The 25241-nt window shown below is 40.3% G+C and overlaps 1 protein-coding gene across 3 annotated transcripts in view; it reads right to left on the bottom strand.

The window, feature by feature from the left end:
• The window catches only part of ARHGAP26 (Rho GTPase activating protein 26), a 431709-nt gene that overhangs the window by 228147 nt on the left and 178321 nt on the right, over positions 1 to 25241 (bottom strand). For all 3 annotated transcript variants that reach the window (XM_063447382.1, XM_063447384.1, XM_063447383.1), the window contains exon 12: positions 10437 to 10473. In XM_063447382.1, the coding sequence (XP_063303452.1) occupies positions 10437 to 10473 (37 nt within the window). The remainder of the gene's footprint in view (positions 1 to 10436; positions 10474 to 25241) is intronic.

Here is a 25241-nt window from a genome sequence, read left to right as displayed (position 1 = left end):
AACGATTTTTTAGAGAAACGGGGGAGGGTCCCCCCCAAGCGATTCAACATGGAGGACTTCAGGTCTCCAGACATAAGAAAGAAAAGACCAATAAGAGAAATAGAAGAAGATCTAGAACCACAGGAGGATCCAGTCCAACTAAAAAGGAGGAGATGAACATATTTAACCTATCCACCAGAGTCTTCAATCCAGATGAAATATCACTCCTAAAAAAAGGTTTAAAATTCGCTCCTACCTCGAAAAGTTCCAATTTCAATGCCTGTATAGATCTACACAAATTCGTACGGAAAATCACCATCAAGAAATTTTTTGCCGACAAAGACCCAATACAACCTAACACAGTGCAAGATTATATCCATACAGAATTACATCCTTCCTCTACTTTTTATCCACAATACATGAAAACTGACTCAATAAAAGTATTTGAGAAGATGGTGGAAAAAGATTTTAGAAGAGAGATCACCAATAAAATCAAAAAAGATAACTTGACGAAAAAAGAGAGGAACTCACTTAAACGACTTATGAAGCTGGAAGATACAACTTTCAAAGCGGCAGATAAAGGAGGGGGATTAGTCATCCTTAACACTGAAGATTATATGGCAGAGAATCTAAGACTGTTAGGAGATACCTCCACTTACTCCAAACTTGAACAGGATCCCACCCCACAATTCAAGGAAAGGCTGAGAGAGATACTAGATCAAGGAAAAGAGAGAGGGATCATTAATGACAGAGAATACCAATATTTACTCATCAAATTTCCCAAGATACCAATCTTCTACCACTTACCCAAGATACATAAGCGATTAACGAAACCTCTAGGAAGACCCATCATCTCCGGAATCGGCTCCCTCACATCTAATCTCTCTGAATACGTCGACCAGTTTTTACAGAATCTAGTGCCTCACCTCAAATCCTATCTAAGGGATTCCACGCAGATCTTAAATATTTTAGCAGATTTCAACTGGACAGAAGATATGTTTTTAGTCACAGCAGATGTCACTTCACTGTATACAGTTATAGAACACCTACAAGGATGTGAGGCTACACAATACTCACTGGCAGTACACTCTGATCTAAAGAATGACCAAATTGATTTCCTGATTCAATGCATCGCCTTCATCCTCACCCATAATTATTTTTGGTGTAATGAACAATTTTACCTACAGATGGAGGGCACCGCCATGGGGACACGATTTGCGCCGAGCTACGCGAATCTATTCATGGGCAAGTGGGAGGAAGAATTTATATGGAACAACTGCCCCTTTGACGCAAATCTGTCCCTATGGCGGAGATACATAGACGATTGCTTCTTCATCTGGAAAGGAGATTTGGAATCCTTGGAACAATTCAAGAATTATCTCAACACTAACCCATATCACCTGGAATTTACTTTTAATCACTCACAACAACAGATTGAGTTTTTAGACTTGAATGTATATATTGAAGACAGTGCAATACACACCAAGACCTTCAAGAAATCTGTGGACTGCAACAATTTTATTCCTTTTAACAGCCATCACAAACATACCTGGTTGAAGAATATCCCATACAACCAGTTTAGGAGAATTAGAAGGAACTGCTCCAAAATGGAACCCTGTAAAGAACAAATGGAGGAGATGGAACAGAGGTTTTTAACCAAAGGATATCCCACTACGCTACTGACGGATGCCAGAAAAAAAGCACTGACCATTCCAAGAGAAGACACCCTGAAGAGCAATAAGAAAACTACAGATATGCTCCAATTAAAACCTGCCTTCATAACCAAATTTAACCACCAATCTCGTACCATAGAAAGGATTTTACACAGACATTGGAATATACTCAGGAGCGACTCCACACTCACTGACATTCTAGACCCCAAACCTCGCATTATCTTTACAAAAGCACCTAACCTACAACTGATGTTAGCACCAACTCTTAAATCTTCCCACGTTGCTCAAGACAGAACTAGAACTAGAAGTTTTAAAAGATGTACCAAATGTATAGCATGCAAAAATAATCCCTCATTGGAATTAGAAACTACCAAATTCAAGTCTACACACAACTCAGAAGAATATAAGCTACACACCGATATGAGCTGTGACACAGTAGGGGTCATATATCTTATTACCTGTCCTTGCTCCAAGCAATATGTAGGACGAACGAAGAGATCTTTAAAAACCAGAATATCAGAACACATACGGAATATCAAAAGGGGACTACAGACCCACAGTCTCTCCAAACACTATCAGGATTTCCATGGGGGGGATCCTACAACACTTAAATTCCTACCTATTGAAAAAGTGGATGTTCACTGGAGAGGTGGAAACATTGAAAGAAATCTAGATCAAACTGAAGCAAAGTGGATCTTTGATCTGGAGACCCTGGCTCCTAAAGGTCTAAACATAGACTTTGAACTCAACGCATTTTTATGAAAAACTTCTCTCCAAAGAATTTTATCCTTCAGAATTTTTTATCCTTCAGAACTTTTTTATCCCCCAGAACTGTTTATTCTCCACATTTAATTTAATTTTATCTGTATTTCTATTTTCTATTTTTTATTTTTATTCTTATTCTTATTTTTATCCTTATTTTTATTTTTATTTTATTTTTATTTCTATTTTTATTAATTTTAATATTACTAATTTTATTATTATTAATTTATATTTTAATTTCATCTCCTCACAAGAAGACTTTTTATTCTCTTCCAACATTTTTACTCTCCTCCTCCTCCATATCATTGTTTGAGGTTACATGTTATCTAAAACTATTCACTTATGCACTTTATTTATCACTAACCTACAAGTTCGTTAATAAGCATAGTCCAACATAACGGCTGAACCCATAAATATTCCCATATGCATTATATTTATTCGCATATGCACTTCACCTATTTATATACATCACTAGATGTCATCATACACCTTTACATTCTCAATACCACGTATTATTCTATATTACTACATTTATTATTCTTTATTATCCCAATTACACTATATGTTATGCTCATGCCGATTTATCCAAACGGCCAAACTTACAAATTATTCACATATGCACCTTAACTCTCCCTGTGCATATTTATATTTATATTTATATTTACTTTAATCACCAGCTTCTATTATTTCTCTATCTCTAGATCTATATTCCTATCTTAATGTTCACCAGCAGCCTAAGTTTCCACTATCAACATAATGGCTGAACCCACATTTATTACACTTACATCTAATTATATTTTTTACCACTAGTTCTCATTAGATCTTTTTGACTATTACCTATATCACATATTTATGTACATAACTAAATGCATTGTTCATGTCAGTTCACTTATAAGACTGGACTCGGAATTGATTCACATATGCACTTTATTTCCCTCTGTACAAGTTCATGAATTTACTTCTGTCACATAATCAACTGCTGATTTGACATATATTCCTCAATTAAGTGATAATTCATTAGAATTATATTTTATGTGCTTTATGGACTATATGTATTTGATTCATTTTTTGCATATCTTAAAGGTATCATAGTTTTACAGCCATGTACTAAATGTGTTCTTTCTCATGTGTAAACACATGTCTTATATACATTCTATATAACAATTTAACAATTTATATATTTTTAGTTCAGATTTTTCTCTCAGATAATATTTAATGTTTTATATGTCTTAGATCTTCTTGTTTACCAACAGTTTAAAATTTTTCCGTTCACCCTATATTATTTACATAAGATTGTATGCTCATTCTTCCCATTTCGTTTGAAGTAATCATCACACCAATGTAATTAATTGTGTCTGATTGGGACTGTATTTAAACCATGCCATATCAAAGAACCATCATCTTGTCTCTGATGAAGTGGGGCTGACACCCACGAAACGCGTAAGGCAGAAATCGAGCGGGACGCAGAATACACACAGCTGGCTACTGTGCTCCCTTCCATCGAGCACAGAGCACTCCGAGATCTGAGGACCGACCGACCGGCTTGCAGCGTGCATCACCCAGAGTGAGGTCTGGGACGCACGCCAACCTCACAAGCAGCCGGCAACAATTGATACATTTTTTACAACAGTGTATCCACAGCCATCCTGATCGGTCCTAAGGATTTTTTCCGAAATACCAACACAGACTTGCTGGTAATATTCTTGCAAATTATCCCCAACTTATATTTTTATATATTTTTATATTTTTCGATATCCATATATATTTTAAATTTCTCGTTGTCATTCTATACTGCATTTATGGTTTGACATAGTTACTACTATTGTTATTACTTTTTCTCTAATAAATTCTATATTAATTTTAACCGATTGGATTCTGGTAATTAATTTTCCATATAGAATACAGTCATCCATATATTTTGAAGTTTTATCTTGATGAGCATACTGTTTCCGTCCTATACAGACTTAAAGGGATACACACTAGTTATATGTTTTAATATAAGCAATTGGTGTGTCATAACCCTATCCTGTCTTCTGACAGATTTAAAGGTACACACACTATATACATAGTAGTTGCCTGGTATTCACACTACATATCCATACCGGTGACTCAAGCCTTTCTAAGTGGAATTAGCTCCTGGGTTCACCCATATCATTGCACCTGTAATGATATAATTGTATTTCTACATTTTGGGGCAGTTTTTTGGTGAAATTTCTGCCTATACCCAGTTTTTGAGCACTCCATTCCAAGTCAGACTCCCTCATCCCTGAGTGTTGCTTTAGGCATACCAGACCAACCTATTTTTACCCCATTATTTTTTGCCTAGATAAGGTGTTTTTAAACAAAACCTTTTAAAAATTAATCAAATTTGTCAACATTGAAGTTGCTGTTTAGTAGATAGGAGAGTGCGCTGGATCTTGTGTAGACAGCCACTAGAGGCTGGATTAACCCCAAAAGTAAACATAGCAGTTTCTCTGAAACTGCTATGTTTGCATCTGAAGGGTTAAAACCTGAGGGACCTGGCACCCAGACCACTTCATTGAGCTGAAGTGGTTTGGGTGAATATAGTTTCCCTTTAAGTCATAAAAAAACAAACAAAAAAATTGTGTTTTAAAAAGACCGCTCAGACTGTATTCATAAGAATTATCAAAGCCATATAAAGTGAATGAATAAAATTATAAACCTACTACAAAAACAAAAATAAATGTGGGTTCATATTTTCCTTAATTTGCTATACATGCCCACCACTGTACAAAGATTGAAGAATCCCGAATGTTTAAAATAAAGCTTTTGCTAATATTTAACTCAAATCAAGAATTGAACACGTTCAAGCCTTATCCAAACATACAACCAGTCTATTCCACTTAATAAACATAGTTTGTGGAGAAAGAAGAATTTCCTACACATAGGAAGAAATGGGACTAGCTTGGCCGTGAATACAGCAAGTGCAAAATCACATTTTCACGGGTAACTTACGTACGCAGCGATGTATGAGATTTAAACAAATATATGAATATATTGGTTGTTCTCATATCCTACCTATAAGCAAATCCAAAATAAATTCTTAAAATCATTTTAGATTGAAATAAGAATAAACTAACACAGAGTTTGATATATATTTCATTCTTCATCTCATCGTATCACTAAAGGGCAGAGACTACAGTTTTGTACTCTTGTGACAAGGAATAAAATCTAATTAGATATCAGATGTTATCTGACTTTTATTTGACTTTTAATGAGGCTCTACAGGGCCAAGTGCTTATATTAAAAATTGTTTTGTAAGCTCTAAAAGAAAATATTTGACTTTACCCTACCTGGTAGAACTGGGGGGAGGTGAGGAGAGGTGGGAAGGAAGAAAAAAAATATACCATGGCTGTTACATGATCATTGGCATATGTTTTTGCACTGTGCTTTCTGTCTTGATCTGCTGAATAATAAACTTTCCCTAACAGCCATGAAAGATTAGATTGCCACAGCTCCTCCAGAATGCAGTGCAAAATATGCAAAATAGTGAATTTCAATTTTAAAACCAAAGTAGCCAAATTGAAAGCCAAACTGACCAAGAGGATTTTTCCAGTTCAGCTACTTTGGCCTTAAAGGGACATTATAGGAGTCCAGACCACTTCAGCTGATTGAAGTGGTCTGGGTGCATATTACCAGGTCCCTCAACACTGTAAAAGCAATTATTGCAGTTTATAATAAAAAAAATGTTGGCGTGGAGGAGCCAGAGTCAGAACCAAGGCACATCAACGTTGGACTCGGATAAGTGACAAAAGTTTTTTTTTTTTTTTTTTGTTTGTTTTTAAAAAGGGCTTGACATAGGGGGCACTATAGAGAGCTATAGTGCCAGGAAAACAACTGTGTGTGTCTGGCACTATAGTTTCTATTTAGATTAGAAATTCACTTTGAATGCACCATGAATTCTCCCTTTAGTGAATAATTGTAGGTATTCAATTACTATTTCCAGTTCCCATATCTGTAGGGTACTTTTGCAATAAGTGCACCTTTAAAAACACAGCTATATATGACAATACATGAAACAATCTTATTAAACTGATGCCAAGCAGGGGATAAAACAAACAGTCTCATCATTTAAGTCTCTTTTCTATTTTGAAAATCAGGACCATAAAAGACCTACTAATATTTTGGAAAGATCAACAAAGATAAAAATGTGGGGATTAAGAATATATATTTTTTAATTAGAACCCTTTAAGTTGCAAAACTAATTCAAAAAAACAAAAAAAAGGAAAGGACATTTTTTTTTTTTTTTTTTTTTTTAAAATCCAGACGCGGAGAAAAAAAAAAAAAAAAACACTGCCGATTCTGTCGAGCTAATTAACTTGTTTTGTCGACTTATCTTCCTTATTTTAAATCGTCAGCTGAAACAAAAAACAAACCAGGGACTATACTCTGGTTGGTATTTATGAATATATTCTTGAAAGAAACAAATGAAGGAAAAAAGAATTTGGCAAGAATTGCTACATTTCCCAGCAAGCTAATGAGACATCGCTCTATAAAAGATTTCCACCTTTCTAGTAAAACTTTACACTGCTTCATAAGATGGTTGGCTTACCAAGTTAAACAATGTGCAAAATGTTATTAAGAAATTAAAAGTTAGAGTTGCTGACAAAGCTCTACAGCCAGCTGTTATAGAGGCAGATCCAGTTGAAAAGGAAATGAACAGTGTACAACTACCCAACATTAGCTCTTCCAGGGAATCAATTAACCTGTGTTTTTTTGTGTTATATTTTTTAAATATATATATATACACACGTACAATCTATTTGACCATAACACTTTGACAGAGAATGCAAAGCTATTCTATCAACATAAAAATAAAAATTTTTGAAGCAATTTTGTGTACAGATTGCTGTTGCTCCAAGCACCATGACCACTTTGCTGCACATATATAGAGATGAACGCCTCTGCAACCAGAGCAGTAACTCCACCGCCAGCAGTATCAGTGGGGTGTCATTAGCCAGCCCAAAACAAGGTGGATAATGTTAATGCTGTGCATACTGGATGTCAAATGTCAGCGTATTTAAAACTGCTATAGCAATCTTTAGCAAAGAACAGTGTAACGTCTATTCAATCCCCCCTCTCCATGACTATGGGAATAATATGACCCATTGAAACTTCATTTGCTGTTAAAAAGCAGGGGAGGAGTTTAAATCAGATACCAGTGTTTTCTGACAAAGAAAGGTGTTCCTCTACAGGTTGGTAACCATTTCTACACTATAAAGGAGAGTGAGTGACCTTTATGGATATCCTTCAAATTACATTCAAGTAAAAATGTGTATACTGTACTCTATTCTGGGAGTGGTTAACCAGTGAGGAAGGTGTGAGCTTTGTCACATTGTGGTTGTGGTTTGGACTTTCCAACTAAACCAGACTGTAGCGTATTTGAACAATGCATTTTTGTGATATCCAAACTTAATAATGCAAGTGAAACTTCTGCCCAAATCAGTCAAAACGTGGGATGCAATAAAGTAAAAAAAAAAAAAATCTATTTGATATAAAATATTAACTTACTTAATTTGTGTGGTATCATGCTTCCTGTAATGATTGTACTGTGGGATATGGAGTCACATGGTAATTGCATGATCTGAAAGACTCAAGACCCTATTATAAAATTTTCAGGACTCGCCACCTATTTGTTCTACAGGTCTGGGCTAATAAAAGAGGCACCAATAGTGTAAAGAAAGGTGGTGGGTGGGAATATTAGAGCTTAGAAATTATACAAAAGAAGTAGTAAGAGAGGTGAGAATGGACAACAGCTCAATTAGCCTGCCCTTCAGTGAGTCCCCGCTCAGATCTCAAGCTGGTTTTAGCTCATCTTGTGCCATTACAGAGAAAACATATCTGAAACATATCAGACTGGTTCCACCTGTACGGGCAGTCCAGATCCGAAATGCCAGCAAGTTCCCTCTGCACGAGAGATACAGCAACCCCAGATGAACGTTTCGACCTTATAAGGCATCATCACTGAGGTATAGCCAATATCCCTCTAGGCACAGTGAGCATGAGCAAGGGGTCCATGTCTGGATTGCCCTTTAAACTTAAGGAGAGAAAAACAAGTAGCAAGAGAGGTGATAATGGACAACAATTCAATTAGGCTGCCCTTCGGTGGGTCCCAGCTCAGATGTCAAGATGAGCTAAAACCAGCTGGAGATCTAAGTGGGGACCCACCGGAGGGCAGGCTAATTGAGCTGTTATCCTCTGTTATGTCTCACCTCTCTTGCGACTTGTTTTTGTCTAAAAACGATACAATAAGCCTAAGAGAATACAGAATCTAGAAAGGACACAGGAACTTCTCATAGCGTAGGGGGTAAAGGAATGATAAAATGAAATAAGTTGGTGGACTTGTAAACTTTAATGAACTTGAATGAAGTTTCTACTAGCGAGAGAATAAATACAGTAAACCGCTTATTTAAAATGACAGCACCCTGTGCAGCCTTCCACAATAAAATAAAAACATGGCTCATTGCAGTAATACAAGTCTCACAGAGCTTTTGAAAATTGCTTCGAACAAGATGTCATTCAAAGATCTGTGCCACTTTGTTTACTTTAAAAATAGTTCTCATTTCCCTGGTGTTTGCCAGTGATTTCCAGCAATCCATAGTGTTAGAAGGAGGAAAGATGCCTGTACTCTGTCTCGGTGCTAGCAGGCAGCTGAGAGGACAATAATTCATAAAGCATAGTGTGCTCAACTGAATAACCTTTTTACAAAGCACCTTGGCTGAATAATTGCCCTATTGCAGCACAGGTTAGTAGCAAGCAGAGTTTGATTAATAAGGTCAGGTGTTTCAATGTTGGCAGGTAATCTTAAGTGGAAAACAAGGACACATATAACGATGATTTTATAGTTTAGGAACAGGCTGATGCCCAGATCAATATCATGCAGGTATCCAAACCATAGCCAATGTGAATTGGCGTATTACAATGAATAAACAGGAAAGATTAGGTTTATTGGCATATAATAATAATACAAATCAAATGTTTTATATTTAGTTTTTTTCCCCCAAAAAATAATAATAGACAATTATTCTGTAGGGATGTTCATACAAGTGAGTTGTATTAATAATCCTAACAACATTATGGTATTTAACATATAAAACAAATATAGAGACAAGCAGCACCTCAGCAGTTATCCCTTAAACAGACGTAAAAGTTTGTGCAAGTAAATCTTAAAGGGACACTATAGACACCAAAGCAACTTTAGCTTAATGAAGCAGTTTTGGTGTATAGATCATGCAACTGAAGTTTCACTGCTCAATTAATTGCCATTTAGGAGTTAAATTACTTTTGTTTTTGTTATGCAATGCTTAAATACATATGAATTGCATTTGGGGGATGTTTCTATAGCGCCATATATAGTTTTTTAATACTAGTAAAATTCTTAACTTTGGATAATTTTTATAAATTATTTTTTATATATATTTACCTTATAAATATTACTTCAGCAGCTCTAGTCACACCCCCACTGGCTTTGACTGTCAGTCTGGATACAAACAAAATGGTTTAATTTTCTATCTGATGTAACTTATTTTTAAAGTTATCATCTCCTGCTCTGTAAATGCAACTTTAATTACAAACAAGGTGCTCCTGCATGGTCTAGCAGGCTATTAACAGAGCAAGAGATAAGAAATTCTAAAGTAAACAGATTTTGCAATAAAGGTAGTGTAAATATTAGATGACTATTTACAGGAAGTGTTTAGGAAGGCTGTGCAGGTCACATGCAGGGAGGTGTGCCTAGAGCTTCATAAACAAAGTGATTTAACTCCTAAATGGCAAATAACTGAGAAGTGAGACTGCCGTGGTATGATCTTTACACTAAAACTGCTTCATTAGGCTGAAGTTTTTTTGGTGACTATAGTGTCCTTTTAAGCAACCGTATCACAGCAGCAAACATTGCTGTGATATCTCTTCCTCCCCCCCCCTCCCCCTTCCAATTTTGGCTTAATTTGCAACAATTTACGGTTTATAGAGTTCTATATTAATATTTAGGCTGCTCATACTTACTTCCTTCACTTTGGTGGTCTTTGTTTGAATTGTAAACCTGTGAATCAAAAAACATGCATGTTAAACTAGTAGATTGTATGCATTATATTTATTTTATAGTGCACATTAATGTGGGAATAAGTTATTAAACAGAACAGAAATAAATATCAGTTACTCCTGCGCCCCGCAAAGAAGGGCACCATTAAAGCTTCATATTTTCTACCTTGCCACAGACCCCATAGACCACACTGATGGCTTCCCATTCCTTCTCCTACCTTAGGCCACACACAGCACACCATTGTCTCACTGCAGGCCAAATGTAAAGCATCTCTGCCACTCCATAGGCAACATGGAAACTAGCCCTTTATCACACTATGTTGTACACACAGTTCTAACCTACAAAGTTCATTTTGCTGACAAATTTAAAGGGAAACCAAAACATTTAGCCTGTCTGCACAAATCTACTTTAAAAAAAAAAAAAATAAGTATTGACTGGAAAAAAAAATTTGCACAAACTTTTTAAATATCAGGCAGTAAGGACACATTATTTTGGTACCACTTCAATAGCATTTATTGGTTTTAGGAAAAGAGAAACGCTCATTATAAGAGAAATAGCAGCGCCTGCTAAAATTATACTGTAAAACATATACCTCTTTACCATAAACTGAACCATACCACATTAAGAGATATTGGCACACGTTAAAGTAAGACTATTTAATAGCCCATAGATGCAGAGATGGTGAACCTACGGCACAAACCTAGATGGTGAACCTATGGCACAAAAGTCACAACGGGCACTCAGAAGGCTCTCTGCTGGCACACAAGCCAAAGAAATGCCATGTCAGTGCTACCGTAAGGCTGCAGCGGTGTCCGCCTTATGGAGTAGTGGAAGAGGTGTGCAGTGTTGAAGAATACTACTGCCCTTCAACAAAAGAGCATTTTTTTTATTTCATTGCCAAATTGGCAATATATTAAATAAAATGATTCCCCAGTGGCATACATGGTCTGCACCTTCACCTAGTACAGATCATTTTAAAATCACTCCATTGTCGTTCCAGTGCGCTCAGAGAGGAAGACTGTTCTGATAAGTAACAAGATGTCAGGAACACCGCTCTTTTTATGCGTCACTCAGCGCCCGTTGATGACCCCATGTCCGGTGTTCTGGGTCATGTTGCTTATTCTCCGTTACCTGTGCTTAAACCACCTTTTTATTTGATCTTTCCCGGTCTGCTGACAGCCCAGACCCCTGGCTTGTTTATCTGTTCCAGTTTCTGCCGTCCCTGGTTTTGTCTCACTTGTTAGAGATGCCTTTCCTTTCATATTAAAGCCAGTCATTCTAAGGTCTGATAATACTAATCTTTATCTTCACAGGCAATTAGGGATTCCCTTTTGTCCATCAGGATTATCCTCACACAAGAACCCAATCCGTATATGAAAAGCTGTTGTGAGGTAGACAAAGAATTACGCAGAAAAACTGAGCAATGGTAGAGTTGGAGTTTGTCATTTTCATAATGGAGAACACCATATTAATGTCTATAGATTTTGCACTCTTGTTTCTTGTGATCCCCTTACGATGATCCTAAATACTAGTCTATATAGAAGCAGACCTTCTCCACCAGAATACTGGGGCAGATAACATCTATTGACTAATTTTCAAGCTTCGAAAGGATGATTTAAAGGGTTACTCTAACCACCATGACCACTTCTACCTTTTGAAGTTGTCATGTTGGCAGGAGTCTGTATGTGCAGCATTTAAACTTTAAACTCTTGTGTCGGAGGCTTTTTGGACTCCCTATGCTCATGACTTAGGCAGCCTGGAACGATCTCTGTATAATGTGAATTGTGTGCAAAAAAATTCAAAACCATCTGTTGTGAGAGTGCACCGTGCGCCAGGGGCAAACGTCAGTTTGTCTCCTTGCAGGCAACACGCTTACAAGAAGTTTGATTTCCAATCATATGCTTCTCCATGAAGACCCACCAATACCCAGTAGGGCGAAAATGACCTCGCTTCTGGCTTTTAGAGGGGCCTGTTTGCTAGCCTCCTGCCCTGTGATAAACCTGGCTGCAATGCTTTAGACACTTTTGTACTCCAGACAGAGAGACCGATCGTTAGCCCTGATTCTATGGAACTGCTTTGGGCATGGGGGCCATGCTTGCGGTCGGACAAAACTATGACTTCCAAGAAATTCCTGAACCGATCTGGGTGATTTTTGGATGTGTTCACCTGGATCGGGGATATCCGGGGATCTGACTTTTATGGGTATATGTTGTATTTTGTTTTTTTTCCCCCAGACTTTGTAAAAATTTATATTTTTCTGCTTAGAGTTAATTGAGTTAGTCCATTGTCTTTGTTAATTGTATCACAGGCAGAGGGGAGGGATTGTGTACACTGTATGGGAGTGACTGAAGGAAAATATGGTTTTGATTGGCTTGTTGTTCCTGTGTCCCTGTGCCACCTGGGTGGTAACCTTGTGGGGGAAAACTGTATAAAAGGCAGTGTGCCACAATAAACCTTTAGTTCCTGATTTACCCTCAACACAGAGCCTCGCCTCGTGATTATAGGGAAAAGCTATACCTGCTGAAATCCCTGCCTTGGGATTGCTCTATAATCACTAGCTCTTCTAAGAGCTGTTCCTGCTCTACTCTACAGCCTCCCTTCACAACATCACAACAGGGGAGAAAGGACATCTCCTGGCGGTGAAAACCCCTCACTCTACCAGGGTGCCGCTACACCCAGGCTCAGGGATGGTTTATCAGCCCACTGTATCAGGAAAGGGAGAAGTGGAGTCTGCAAAAAAGTGTTATCATAGCAATTTATCTGAAGCATTTCTAAAATCTGCTCATAAACCCATTGTTTTAAAGAAATAGTTCATATAGGTCTTTATGTTAAAAAAAAAACATACTTCTATTTTGCACATATAATGTAAACGTCTATATTTGGAGTCATTGTTGTTTTATCCACTTCCTATCCACTTAAATTTGGTTTCCTAACCTTAATGCTTCACTTTAAATCCCTAAGACTTATTTTTAAAGTTCTTAAAAATGGTCTCTGAGCCCCAGTTTTAGTTCAAAACGGTGTTTAATTTTAAAAAGAGAAAAAGAAAAAAAAAAATCTAAAAATCAATCAGTGATAGAAATACAAAATAATGGTACAGTTTACAATGTAATGTAATGAAACATTTTTATGTTGGGCAAACCTCTATTCAGAAGAGGGTTTATGCACAAGCACAAATCAAATTGCTGCATGAAAGGTATTTCGTTTTGATGAACAGTTATTGGAAAGGTCAAATTAGGTTTGCTTTACCAATCTGCATTGCATGCAAATCAATGGAACGTGGCTGTATATTTGTGGAACCCGCACTGTACACCATAAACCAACACGAGTAAGAAAAATGCATGTACAGTATTTTACACCACAATAGGAAGTCTGACGTATGCTAAAAGTAGAGGTGTCTTCACATCCCACACAAATTGGTTAGTACAGATATTTGCATGCAACAGCTTGCCTGCACCACAAAATAACAACATTTTAAAACAGATATAGTCACTAACATTAGATATTTTGATATGGATCTGCTGTAAATAATACTTATCTGGTGTGAATATTTTAATTTAAGCAAGCTATAGTACGTTTAGCTTAAAGGGACACTATAGTCACCGAAATAACTTTAGCTTAATGAAGCAGTTTTGGTGTATAGAACATGCCCCTGCAGCCTCACTGCTCAATCCTCTGCCATTTAGGAGTTAAATCCATTTGTTTATGAACCCTAATCACACCTCCCTGCGTGTGACTTGCACAACCTTCCATAAACACTTCCTGTAAAGAGAGCCCTATTTAGGCTTTCTTTATTGCAAGTTCTGTTTAATTAAGAGTTTCTTTTATATCCTGCCAAGTTCAATTTAGAGATTGAGATACAATTATTTAAGGTAAATTACATCTGTTTGAAAGTGAAACTGATGTAATTCCAGTAAAATACAAGTTTAGCAGGCTAAGATTGCCACAAGGCATATGTATGTATATGTGTTTGTAGTATCAGTTAGTTAATAACACGTAGCTAAGATACTGTCATCACTGTACTGACCAGGTGCAGGAATGTAAGAACTGGAATTACGCGTCCCTCTCCTTTGTATCAGATGAGCCACGTGGTTAGACCGGATGGATGAGTTTAGACTCTATTCATTAAATAGGTTAAGGGTATGTGTGGGTGTAGTTAATTGTGGGAGGAGCTACAGTGCTATATAAGGAATGTACTCTATGTATTCAGTACTCAGACTTTGCTGTATTTTGGTGACGCTAGTCCCTCTGAGTCCCGATCGGTGATCCAATAAAGAATCTCTTCCTTCCTGAAGAAACCTGTGTCCATCTCTCTGTGCTTGGCTTCCGTCAGTTTCTCCGGTATCATTTGGTGCATTGGCCGGGAAGCTCATCGTTCAACGGTAGCTGAGAGGCAGAGGCGTGAGACGGTCTATCTTTGCCCACGTTCTCTACGGCTGCACCCCTGAACTTCTGCGTGGACCTCCCTTCGTCTCGGCGCCACTGGTCTGTTGTCCAGGAGATCATCGGCCTCTACGTAAGAAGTGCTGGGGTGTCCCCGTCGATGAGTGTGAACTCAGGTTCAGGAACGAGGAGGTAAGATAACTGCTGTTTTAGACGGCAGGACCCGCTAGGGGTATACCGATTGTGCGGTAGGCCCAAAGGGGTTTTTGAATCTGTATCTGCCCCCTCTGTCGGAGGGAAGGAGCGAAGGCGCACCGCTCGATCGAACGCTCTTTAGTCAGACCGTTTGATTTGGTTAGTCAGGCGGGGTCCTGGTGTAAGATAGCCCTAGCCGGACACCGGTGTCTTGTCTAGACTAGCGTTCTAGGGTGTATATTACGTTCGCTAGGTCGGAGGGACCGGGAGACTAAGCGGCGCCTGTGTAAATTCGGTTCGCTAGTTCTCATCCTATCTGGGCTAAGTGGGAAGGCGTGTAAATTTGGAACCCACTAGACTTTTGATAGTACGACTAAGAGGCGCCTGTGTAAATTCGGATCTCTAGCTCGTTGTATAGTGCGACTAAGAGGCGCCTGTGTAAATTCGGTTCTCTAGCTCGCTATGTATATGTGGTGATTGGGCAGTGTGGCTAACCAAAACGGGTGTATATAGTTTTAGGTAGTCCATTCAAGGTACTGGCCAATAGTTTAGTTGGGAATTGTAAATGTGTTAACGATTGTTTTAGTAAAGTGTATATCTTGTTAGATAGCGCGAGCTCAGCCGTCTAGCGAGAGTGTTAATAGTGTGTTGCTGTATTATAGTGCACGGTACCATAACCCTGTATATTTACTGACATTATATAATAAGTACTAATCATTGTCGTCCATTGCATGTTTAACACCATAACCACTAATAATTGTATTGTGACCTTAACTTGTGCTTTGACCTATGCTAACCGTACTGTAACCGCTATTTGTAAAAGACGATGTTACTGGGGTGTGTTATAGACGGGTAATTCGTATATAGAGAATTATAGCGTGGGTGACTGTGTAGTTACGCCAAAGGGCATAATATTGATTATATAGTGACTGGTGTAGCAGCTGTGTGTGTACGGGAATTCCCTGAGTGTTTATTGTTATTGTGTACGTTTCACTTGGTAACCGTACCACGTGGTGCTGTTGCCAGAGGAAACGGGTGTGACTGTTGAATAGTACGCGTGTATAGTAATCGTTGTCGACGACGTTCCACTGTTAAATATGGGCGCGTCGCAGTCAACGATTCCGGATCCCTTAGGATGTATGGTTAAGAATTTTAAAAAGGGATTCAAAGTTTGTGATTTTGGGGTTAAGATGTCCCCTGTACGTTTGGTCACTTTGTGCACTAGGGAGTGGCCTACTTTGGTTGCGGCATGGCCGCCACGTGGCAGTTTGGATCCAACTCTGGTACAGCGCTTACACGTGGCTGTATCAGGTAGGCCTGAACTTTACGGCCAGTTTCCTTATATTGATTGTTGGAGACAGGCCGTAAATGACTCGCCAAAATGGCTCCGGACATGCCACGAGGAACAGTGTCGCCTCATGGTAGCTAGGACTTGTTCGTCCACTAGGGCTGGTGTTAGGCCCATTTTGGACACGCCCCCTGAGTCCGAGATCCCTTTGCCGCCCCCTTACTTTCCGGTAAGAGGAAGTGACGCAAATACAGGAAGTCCTGTAACCCTTCCCTCACTACCCCCATCCACTTCCGCTTCCTCCTCCAGTACAGGATCCACCCCCCCTCGTACTAAATCTCCCCTTCCGGAACCAGAACCCACCCCCATTAGAAACGAATATCCTGATTTGGCGCCACTTCAGACTTCCGGTCAAGCTTCATCTAGCTCGGCCCGAAGTGTTCTATTCACTACCTTTTCCCAAAACCAACCTCCCACATCCCCATACCCTATTTCTCCCCGACCGGAACCCATGACTGACGCTTCCCTACGTAGCCCCATCCAAACCCGACAGTTGACTGGTGCCCAACAATTAAAGCACTATCAGATGCCTCTTCGCTTAAATCCCGGGTCAGCTTATATCGATGCCGCAGGTCAAATGGCACACGCTGACCCTGTCTTCGTATATGTCCCTTTCACCACTACCGACCTTTTAAACTGGAAGACCCATAATTCCTCGTATACTGAGAAACCACAAGCCATGACTGATCTGTTCACCTCAATAGTACAGACGCATAATCCGACATGGGCTGATTGCCAGCAGTTACTAATGACTTTATTTAACAATGAGGAAAGGACAAGAATAAATCAAGCAGCCATTAAAGCATTAGAAGATAGAGCCCGTGCTTTGAACCAAGCTAATCCAGCAGCATGGGCCGCAACACATTATCCCAACACTGATCCCGATTGGAACGTAAATGGTGCTGATATGGTTCAACTCAGAGCCTATAGAGACGCTATAATTGCTGGCATGAAAGCCGGAGGAAAGAAGGCTATTAATATGTCAAAGACAGTTGAGGTGATTCAGAAAAGCGATGAAGCGCCCAGTGTCTTTTATGACCGATTATTGGAGGCGTACCGCTTGTACACCCCCTTTAATCCGGAAGACGCAGACAATTCCCGAATGGTGAACTCCGCCTTTGTCAGCCAAGCTTACGGAGATATTAAGCGCAAGCTACAAAAGTTAGAAGGGTTTGCAGGTATGTCAATCTCCCAACTAATGGAGGTAGCTAATAAGGTCTATATGAATAGGGAAACAGAAAGCAAGAAAGAGGAGGAGCGCAAGATGCGTAAAAAGGCTGATATGCTAGCGGTAGCGATCGCAGGCGTAGATAAACGGGGCCCAGATAGAGGCAATAATAGATGGAGTAGGGAGCCTTTGAGTAGGGATCAGTGTGCGTATTGCAAGGAAGAAGGGCATTGGAGGAACGAATGTCCGCAAAGAGAGCAGTACGAGAGAGACCAACCCAGGGCAGGCTACGGAAACTTTAGAGGCAGAGCGAGAGGTAGAGGAGGCCCCGGAGGGAGTAATGGTTATAGAGGGAGTAATGGGAATAGAGGAAGTGTTAGGGAAGACAGATATATTCCAGCAGCGCAAAGGTCCCGCGATAGAGAAGGTAGGGACTTCGTAGGATTGGCTGACACGGTCATGGAGGACTATTGATACCGACCGGGCTCCATCCCCCTTGGTCGAGCGGAGCCTATGGTCGATGTATCAATAGGGGGGAAAAGGAGTGCGTTCATGATCGACACTGGTGCTGAACATTCAGTGGTGACTAATCTAGTTGCTCCTCCATCTGGAAGGACTATTACTGTGATAGGAGCAACTGGAAGAAGTGCTGAAAGACCGGTTCTTAAAAGTCGACTCTGTACATTGGGAGGCCACGTAGTAAAACACCAATTCCTTTATATGCCTGAATGTCCAGTCCAATTGCTGGGACGTGATATGCTATCCAAATTACAAGCGCAGATTACGTTCCTACCAGATGGAACAACATCTTTAAAGTTTAATGGACCTTCAGGTATTATGACTTTATCCGTACCAAAGGAAGAAGAGTGGCGACTTTATACAGTGTTGACTAGCCAAAACCCTAGGAGTGATGAGACATTGTTTAACATACCAGGAGTTTGGGCAGAGAACAACCCACCAGGACTGGCCCGCAATATTCCACCAATAAAAATTGAACTGAAACATGGGGTTTATCCAGTGAGCCTAAGACAATATCACATTCCGCAGAAGGCTAAGAAGAACATCCAATCCTATCTGAATAAGTTCATACGGTATGGTATCCTAAAATTCTGTACTTCCCCCTGGAACACCCCATTGCTGCCTGTTCAAAAGCCCGGCACAGATGAGTATCGACCTGTGCAGGACTTAAGAGCAGTCAATGATGCGGTTGTTAGCATACATCCAGTTGTACCCAATCCATATAACCTGCTTGCTTTAATTCCGGGCGGGGCTACTTACTTCACAGTTTTAGACCTCAAAGATGCCTTCTTTTGCCTCCGAATTGCCGCAGAAAGTCAATGTATTTTCGCTTTCCAATGGGAGAACGCTGTAACGGGCTCAAAACGCCAAATGACTTGGACAAGACTGCCCCAAGGGTTTAAAAATTCACCTACCCTATTTGGTTCAGCCCTAAGTCAAGATCTATTGGATTTCGAGTCCATCCCAGGAGAGTGTGTATTGTTACAATATGTAGATGACTTGTTGATAGCAGCAGTTACAAAAGAAATCTGTCAGCAAGCAACGCACGATCTACTACACATTCTCTGGAAGGCAGGATACAAGGTGTCTAGAAAGAAGGCTCAGTTGTGTTTGCCAACTGTCAAGTATCTGGGATTCCATATCTCTGAAGGTCAAAGAATTATGGGGCCAGAGAGAAAAGAGGCTGTCTGCCAAATACCAATACCCAAGAATAGAAGACAAGTGCGAGAATTCTTGGGGGCAGCAGGCTTCTGTAGGATATGGATTCCCAGCTATGCGATACTGGCAAAACCTCTGTACGCAGCTATCAAAGGTACAGAGCACGACCCCTTCCTATGGACCCAAGAACAGCAAACGGCATTTGAAGATGTGAAGAAGGCTTTGATGAGTGCCCCAGCATTAGGTCTACCTGATCACACACGACCATTCTACTTATATGTACACGAGCAAAGAAGAATGGCTGTGGGAGTATTGACACAGTACTTGGGATCATGGCAAAGACCTGTTGCCTACATGTCTAAGCAACTGGATGCAGTGGCCAGCGGACTTCCACCTTGTCTAAGAGCCGTAGCTGCAGCCGCCCTGCTAGTAGCTGAAGCCGATAAACTCACTCTGGGTCAAGAACTTTATGTACGAGTCCCACATGCAGTACAGACGTTGTTGGATTACAAAGGAAATCATTGGTTTAGTAATAGCCGTATGACCAAGTATCAAGCAATGTTGTGTGAAAACCCAAGAGTGCATTTAGAGACTGTAAACACCTTAAATCCAGCTACCCTTTTGCCACAACCTACTGAAAGTCAACATGATTGTTTGGAAGTAATGGATGAAGTATTCTCAAGTAGACCAGATCTTCGTGATTTTCCCATCCAGAACCCCGATGTTCAATATTACACCGACGGCAGTAGTTATGTGAAAGAAGGGATCCGCTATGCAGGATATGCAGTGACAACAATAGACAAGGTGATAGAAGCTCGGCCACTGGCGAAAGGAACATCAGCACAAAAGGCAGAATTAATAGCACTAACACGAGCGTTACAATTGGCTGAAGGTTTAAGAGTAAATATCTATACGGACTCTAAGTATGCGTTTTTAACCACTCATGCCCACGGAGCTTTGTATAAAGAAAGAGGACTACTGAATTCAGAAGGCAAAGAAATCAAGTACGCAGCTGAAATCCTACAACTATTGGAAGCAGTGTGGGAGCCGAAAGAAGTCGGTATCATACATTGTCGAGCGCATCTGAGAGGAGATGGTGATGTAACCAAGGGAAATCGGATGGCAGATAGTGCAGCTAAGCGTGCTGCTGAATCAGGAAGACAGGAGTATGTAGGGCATATAGCTGCTCTTATACCAACTCCACTGTCCCAATGGACTCCAGTTTATACAGCTCAAGAAGAGGAGTGGTTAAAGACTGAACCGGGAAAGTATCTGGAGAACAAGTGGTATCAGCTAGAAGATGGAAGAATAGTTATACCAGCATCGCTAGCGGTAGAAATTGTCCAAAATTATCACAACGGGACACATTCTGGGAGAGACAGTACTGAAGAATCTCTTAGAAAACATTTCTACATACCAAGATTGTCCAACTTGACTCAGGCCATTGTACGCAGATGTGTAACGTGTGCTAAGAATAATGCAAGACAAGGACCAGTAAAGCCACCAGGAGTTCAGTTTATGGGGGGACTCCCCATGTTCGATCTACAAATAGACTTTACAGTGATGCCTAAATCGGGTGGACATCGTTACCTGCTGGTAATTGTGTGCACCTATTCAGGCTGGGTAGAAGCATGTCCTACTCGTACAGAGAAAGCAGGAGAAGTTGTGAGATTCCTGCTACGAGAAATAATACCCCGATATGGACTACCCTGTTCTATAGGATCGGACAATGGTCCAGCTTTTGTTCACCAGTGCCTACAACAACTGACTCATATGCTTGGTATAAAGTGGAGGCTTCATACTGCATATAGACCCCAGAGTTCTGGTAAGGTAGAGAGAATGAATAGAACTATAAAGAACCAGTTGGCTAAAATGTGTCAGGAAACCCAACTTAAGTGGAACGTTCTCTTACCTATAGCCTTATTGCGAATCCGCAGTACCCCTACCAGAAGGATGGGCCTCTCTCCTTTTGAAATCATGTATGGGCGACCACCTCCCGTACTTGGTAACTTAAGGGGGGACTTGAGTCAGTTGGGAGAAGGAATTACTCGGCAGCAGGTTGTAGAGTTGGGTAAGACTATGGAGGAGGTACAGAAATGGGTACAAGATAGATTACCTGTGAATATTTATCCCCCTGTTCATAGTTACCATCCAGGAGACCAAGTGTGGATTAAAGAGTGGAATACTGTACCGTTAGGGCCCAAGTGGAGAGGTCCTTATGTTGTTCTTTTGTCTACCCCTACAGCAATAAAAGTAGCAGAAGTGACTCCGTGGATACATCACTCCAGGGTTAAACCAGCAGCAGTCGATTCTTGGCAAGTTACAGCAGATCCAGAGAATCCCTGCAAGATCCGGTTAAAACGCACTACTCAGTCGGAGTAACGAGGAATTATTGTGGATTACAAATTTTATTGTTACAGGTGTGAGTGAGAAGGCCATAATAAAGCCTGTCCGCTTACCATCACATAGTGTATAAGCCAGGAAAGTCTCGAAGGGACACCTGTGAAGATGAGCAGAACTCCATTCCCTGCAGCCCCTCACATCCTGGAAGCTGAGGCGCCATCGCACGGACGAAGACTGAGGATGACGGCGAAAGATGTGCTTTTGATAGTGTTTATTTATATGTGTTTTTATATTCAGGAAGGTAGAGGTACCGACACTCCTAGCTGTGAGGTATGCATTAAGACTACGAGAACAGGTAACCATATTTCCCAAACCCTAATTTGGCATTCACAATACGAGTGTAAAGGAGATGTATCGAGATGTAGATACTTAAATATAGATTATAGTGTGTGCCATTTAGGAGTAGGAGAACCTAAGTGCTTCAGTCCGGAGTATCAGCCTCGTACAATTTGGTTGACTCTCAGGAATGGAGATCCTCAGGGGACCCTAATTAATAAAACGGTGTTAGAATCCGTACATTCTTCGGGTGTTCTGCTATTTGATGCGTGTAAAGCGATATCGAGTGGTAGAAAGCCGTGGAATGTATGTGGGGATCTTAGATGGGAGAGGACGTATGGGTCTAACGATAAATATATTTGTCCCAGTAGCAAAAATAAATATGTAAGTCCTAGATGCCCAAATAAAGACTATAACTTTTGCCCATATTGGTCTTGTGTGGGGTGGGCAACTTGGGGACAGACAGTAGACAAAGACATGATAGTGACTAAGTTGCCGACTAGCCCTTATTGTAAGTCTATGGAATGCAACCCAGTCCATATACTCATTAATAACCCCGACAAGTTCTTAGATAAGTATGGAAATTTATTTGGGTTTCAAATATACGGGACGGGTTTAGATCCTGGGACATTATTGTTTATAGGAATAGAGACTGATACGGTATCCTCCCAGACTCATCAAGTATACCATTCCTTTTACGAAGAGATGAGTATAGATAATAAGATCCCCCATAATGCTAAAAACCTGTTCATTGATCTAGCTGAAAGTATTGCCGGTAGTCTTAATGTTACCAACTGCTATGTGTGTGGAGGTACTAACATGGGAGACCAATGGCCTTGGGAAGCAAAGGAGGTAATGTCCGGTTCTGAGGCAGTTGACCAATTAATATCTACACAAGCCGATTATCATATGAGTGTTAGAGGTAAATCTGAGTGGAGATTAAAGACCTCCATCATAGGTTATGTTTGCATAGCAAGGAAAGGAATAATGTATAATACTTCTGTAGGAGAATTAACTTGTCTAGGGCAAAAAGCTTATGATGATGATACAAAGAATACAACTTGGTGGTCGGCTTCAAATGTCTCAGAACCATCTAACCCGTTTGCTAGATATGCCAATTTAAAGGATGTGTGGTTTGATCTATCCATCACATCTATTTGGAGAGCCCCAGCAAATTTGTACTGGATCTGTGGTAAGAAAGCCTATTCGGAGCTGCCACAGGACTGGGAAGGGGCATGTGTGTTGGGTATGCTCAAACCATCCTTCTTCTTGTTACCGATTGAAACAGGTGAGACTTTAGGTGTTAAAGTGTATGATGTGAATCATAGGAAGAAAAGGGGACCCATAGAGATAGGCGCCTGGGAAGATGATGAATGGCCTCCCCAGCGTATCATAGATTATTATGGGCCAGCCACGTGGGCTGAGGATGGTACCTTTGGTTATAGAACCCCTATTTATATGCTCAACCGTATTATAAGATTACAGGCGGTGGTTGAGATTATCACAAATGAGACATCACAAGCGCTCAATCTTCTAGCGAAGCATAACACCAGGATGAGGACAGCAGTCTACCAAAATAGATTAGCCTTGGATTACCTTTTGGCAGTAGAGGGAGGTGTATGTGGGAAGTTTAACCTAAGTAATTGCTGTCTTCAAATAGATGACGAAGGGCAAGCAATAGCTGAGCTTACTAGCCATATGGTTAAACTAGCGCATGTGCCTACTCAGGTATGGAAAGGGTACAATCCAAGTAGTTGGTTTGGTAGCTGGTATGAGTGGTTTGGAGGGCTTAAGGCAGTGGTAGGTGGAGCCCTACTGATTTTACTGTTGTGTCTACTCCTACCGTGTCTTATACCCTTAGTAGTTAGGTCTGTGCAAAGCCTGATAGGAAGTATAGCAGAGAGGAAGGCTGCTGCACAGATAATGGCGATATATAAGTATAAGGCTCTAGATCAGGGAGAACCAATGCAAGAAGATGAATGTTGAAGATTCACATCATAAGATAAGTCTGGTCTGGTTCATGGTAACCTGAGGTATATGCAAACCAAGGTTAAGTGATGCCTCAAGTAATTGTGAAATATCAGAGGCATCAAAGGGGGGAATGTGATGTAATTCCAGTAAAATACAAGTTTAGCAGGCTAAGATTGCCACAAGGCATATGTATGTATATGTGTTTGTAGTATCAGTTAGTTAATAACACGTAGCTAAGATACTGTCATCACTGTACTGACCAGGTGCAGGAATGTAAGAACTGGAATTACGCGTCCCTCTCCTTTGTATCAGATGAGCCACGTGGTTAGACCGGATGGATGAGTTTAGACTCTATTCATTAAATAGGTTAAGGGTATGTGTGGGTGTAGTTAATTGTGGGAGGAGCTACAGTGCTATATAAGGAATGTACTCTATGTATTCAGTACTCAGACTTTGCTGTATTTTGGTGACGCTAGTCCCTCTGAGTCCCGATCGGTGATCCAATAAAGAATCTCTTCCTTCCTGAAGAAACCTGTGTCCATCTCTCTGTGCTTGGCTTCCGTCAGTTTCTCCGGTATCAAAACCAGTTTTTTTTTCATGCAGGCTCTGTCAGTCACAGTCAGGGGATGTGTGGCTAGGGCTGCATAACCAGAAACAAAGTGATTTAACTCCTAAATGACAGTGAATTGAGCAGTGAAATCGCAGGGGAATGATCTAAACACTAAAACTGCTTTATTTAGCTAAAGTAATTTAGGTGACTATAGTGTTCCTTTAAATCACAAAGAAATATGGCGTAATTTCAGGAAAGATAGAATACTTCCAAAGGAGGCACAGCTCCTCTCCATGTCATACTTATTTTTCCTGACATTTCCTCCCCTTACAGTGAAGGGGGGCAAGGGGGAGGGGTGGCATCACAGAAGGACAATTAGTGTGCATGGAGAACATGGCCTTAATGTAGCATCTAAGGCGCATTTTCTTTTTTTGTGTTGGGTTACGTGCCCTCAAGGTAATTCCAACCAAAAAACTGAATTGTATTAAAATATATAATTTCTTCTTCCTTGTACTAAATGTCAATATGTGGGCTCCGCTTCTTTGTTTTTCTCTGTCCATGATTTTTGTGGATTGCCCTTCTGTGGATTTATTTTATGTAATGGACTGTGGATAACTTAGCTTGGCAAATAAAACAGGACCTTGATTAAAGGGACATAGTCACTAGATCCAACTACAGCTTAATGTAGTTGTTCTGGTGTCTGCCTGTCCTTGCAGGCTTTTTAATGTAAACATTGTGTGCTTATATTACTGCCCAGTAACCCCTTTAGTTGCAGCCACTCTGACAGGAACTCAAAGTGC

This window comes from Pelobates fuscus, chromosome 3 (genome assembly GCF_036172605.1).
Source record: "Pelobates fuscus isolate aPelFus1 chromosome 3, aPelFus1.pri, whole genome shotgun sequence".
NCBI lineage: Eukaryota > Metazoa > Chordata > Amphibia > Anura > Pelobatidae > Pelobates > Pelobates fuscus.
This window is presented reverse-complemented; position numbering and strand designations above follow the sequence as displayed.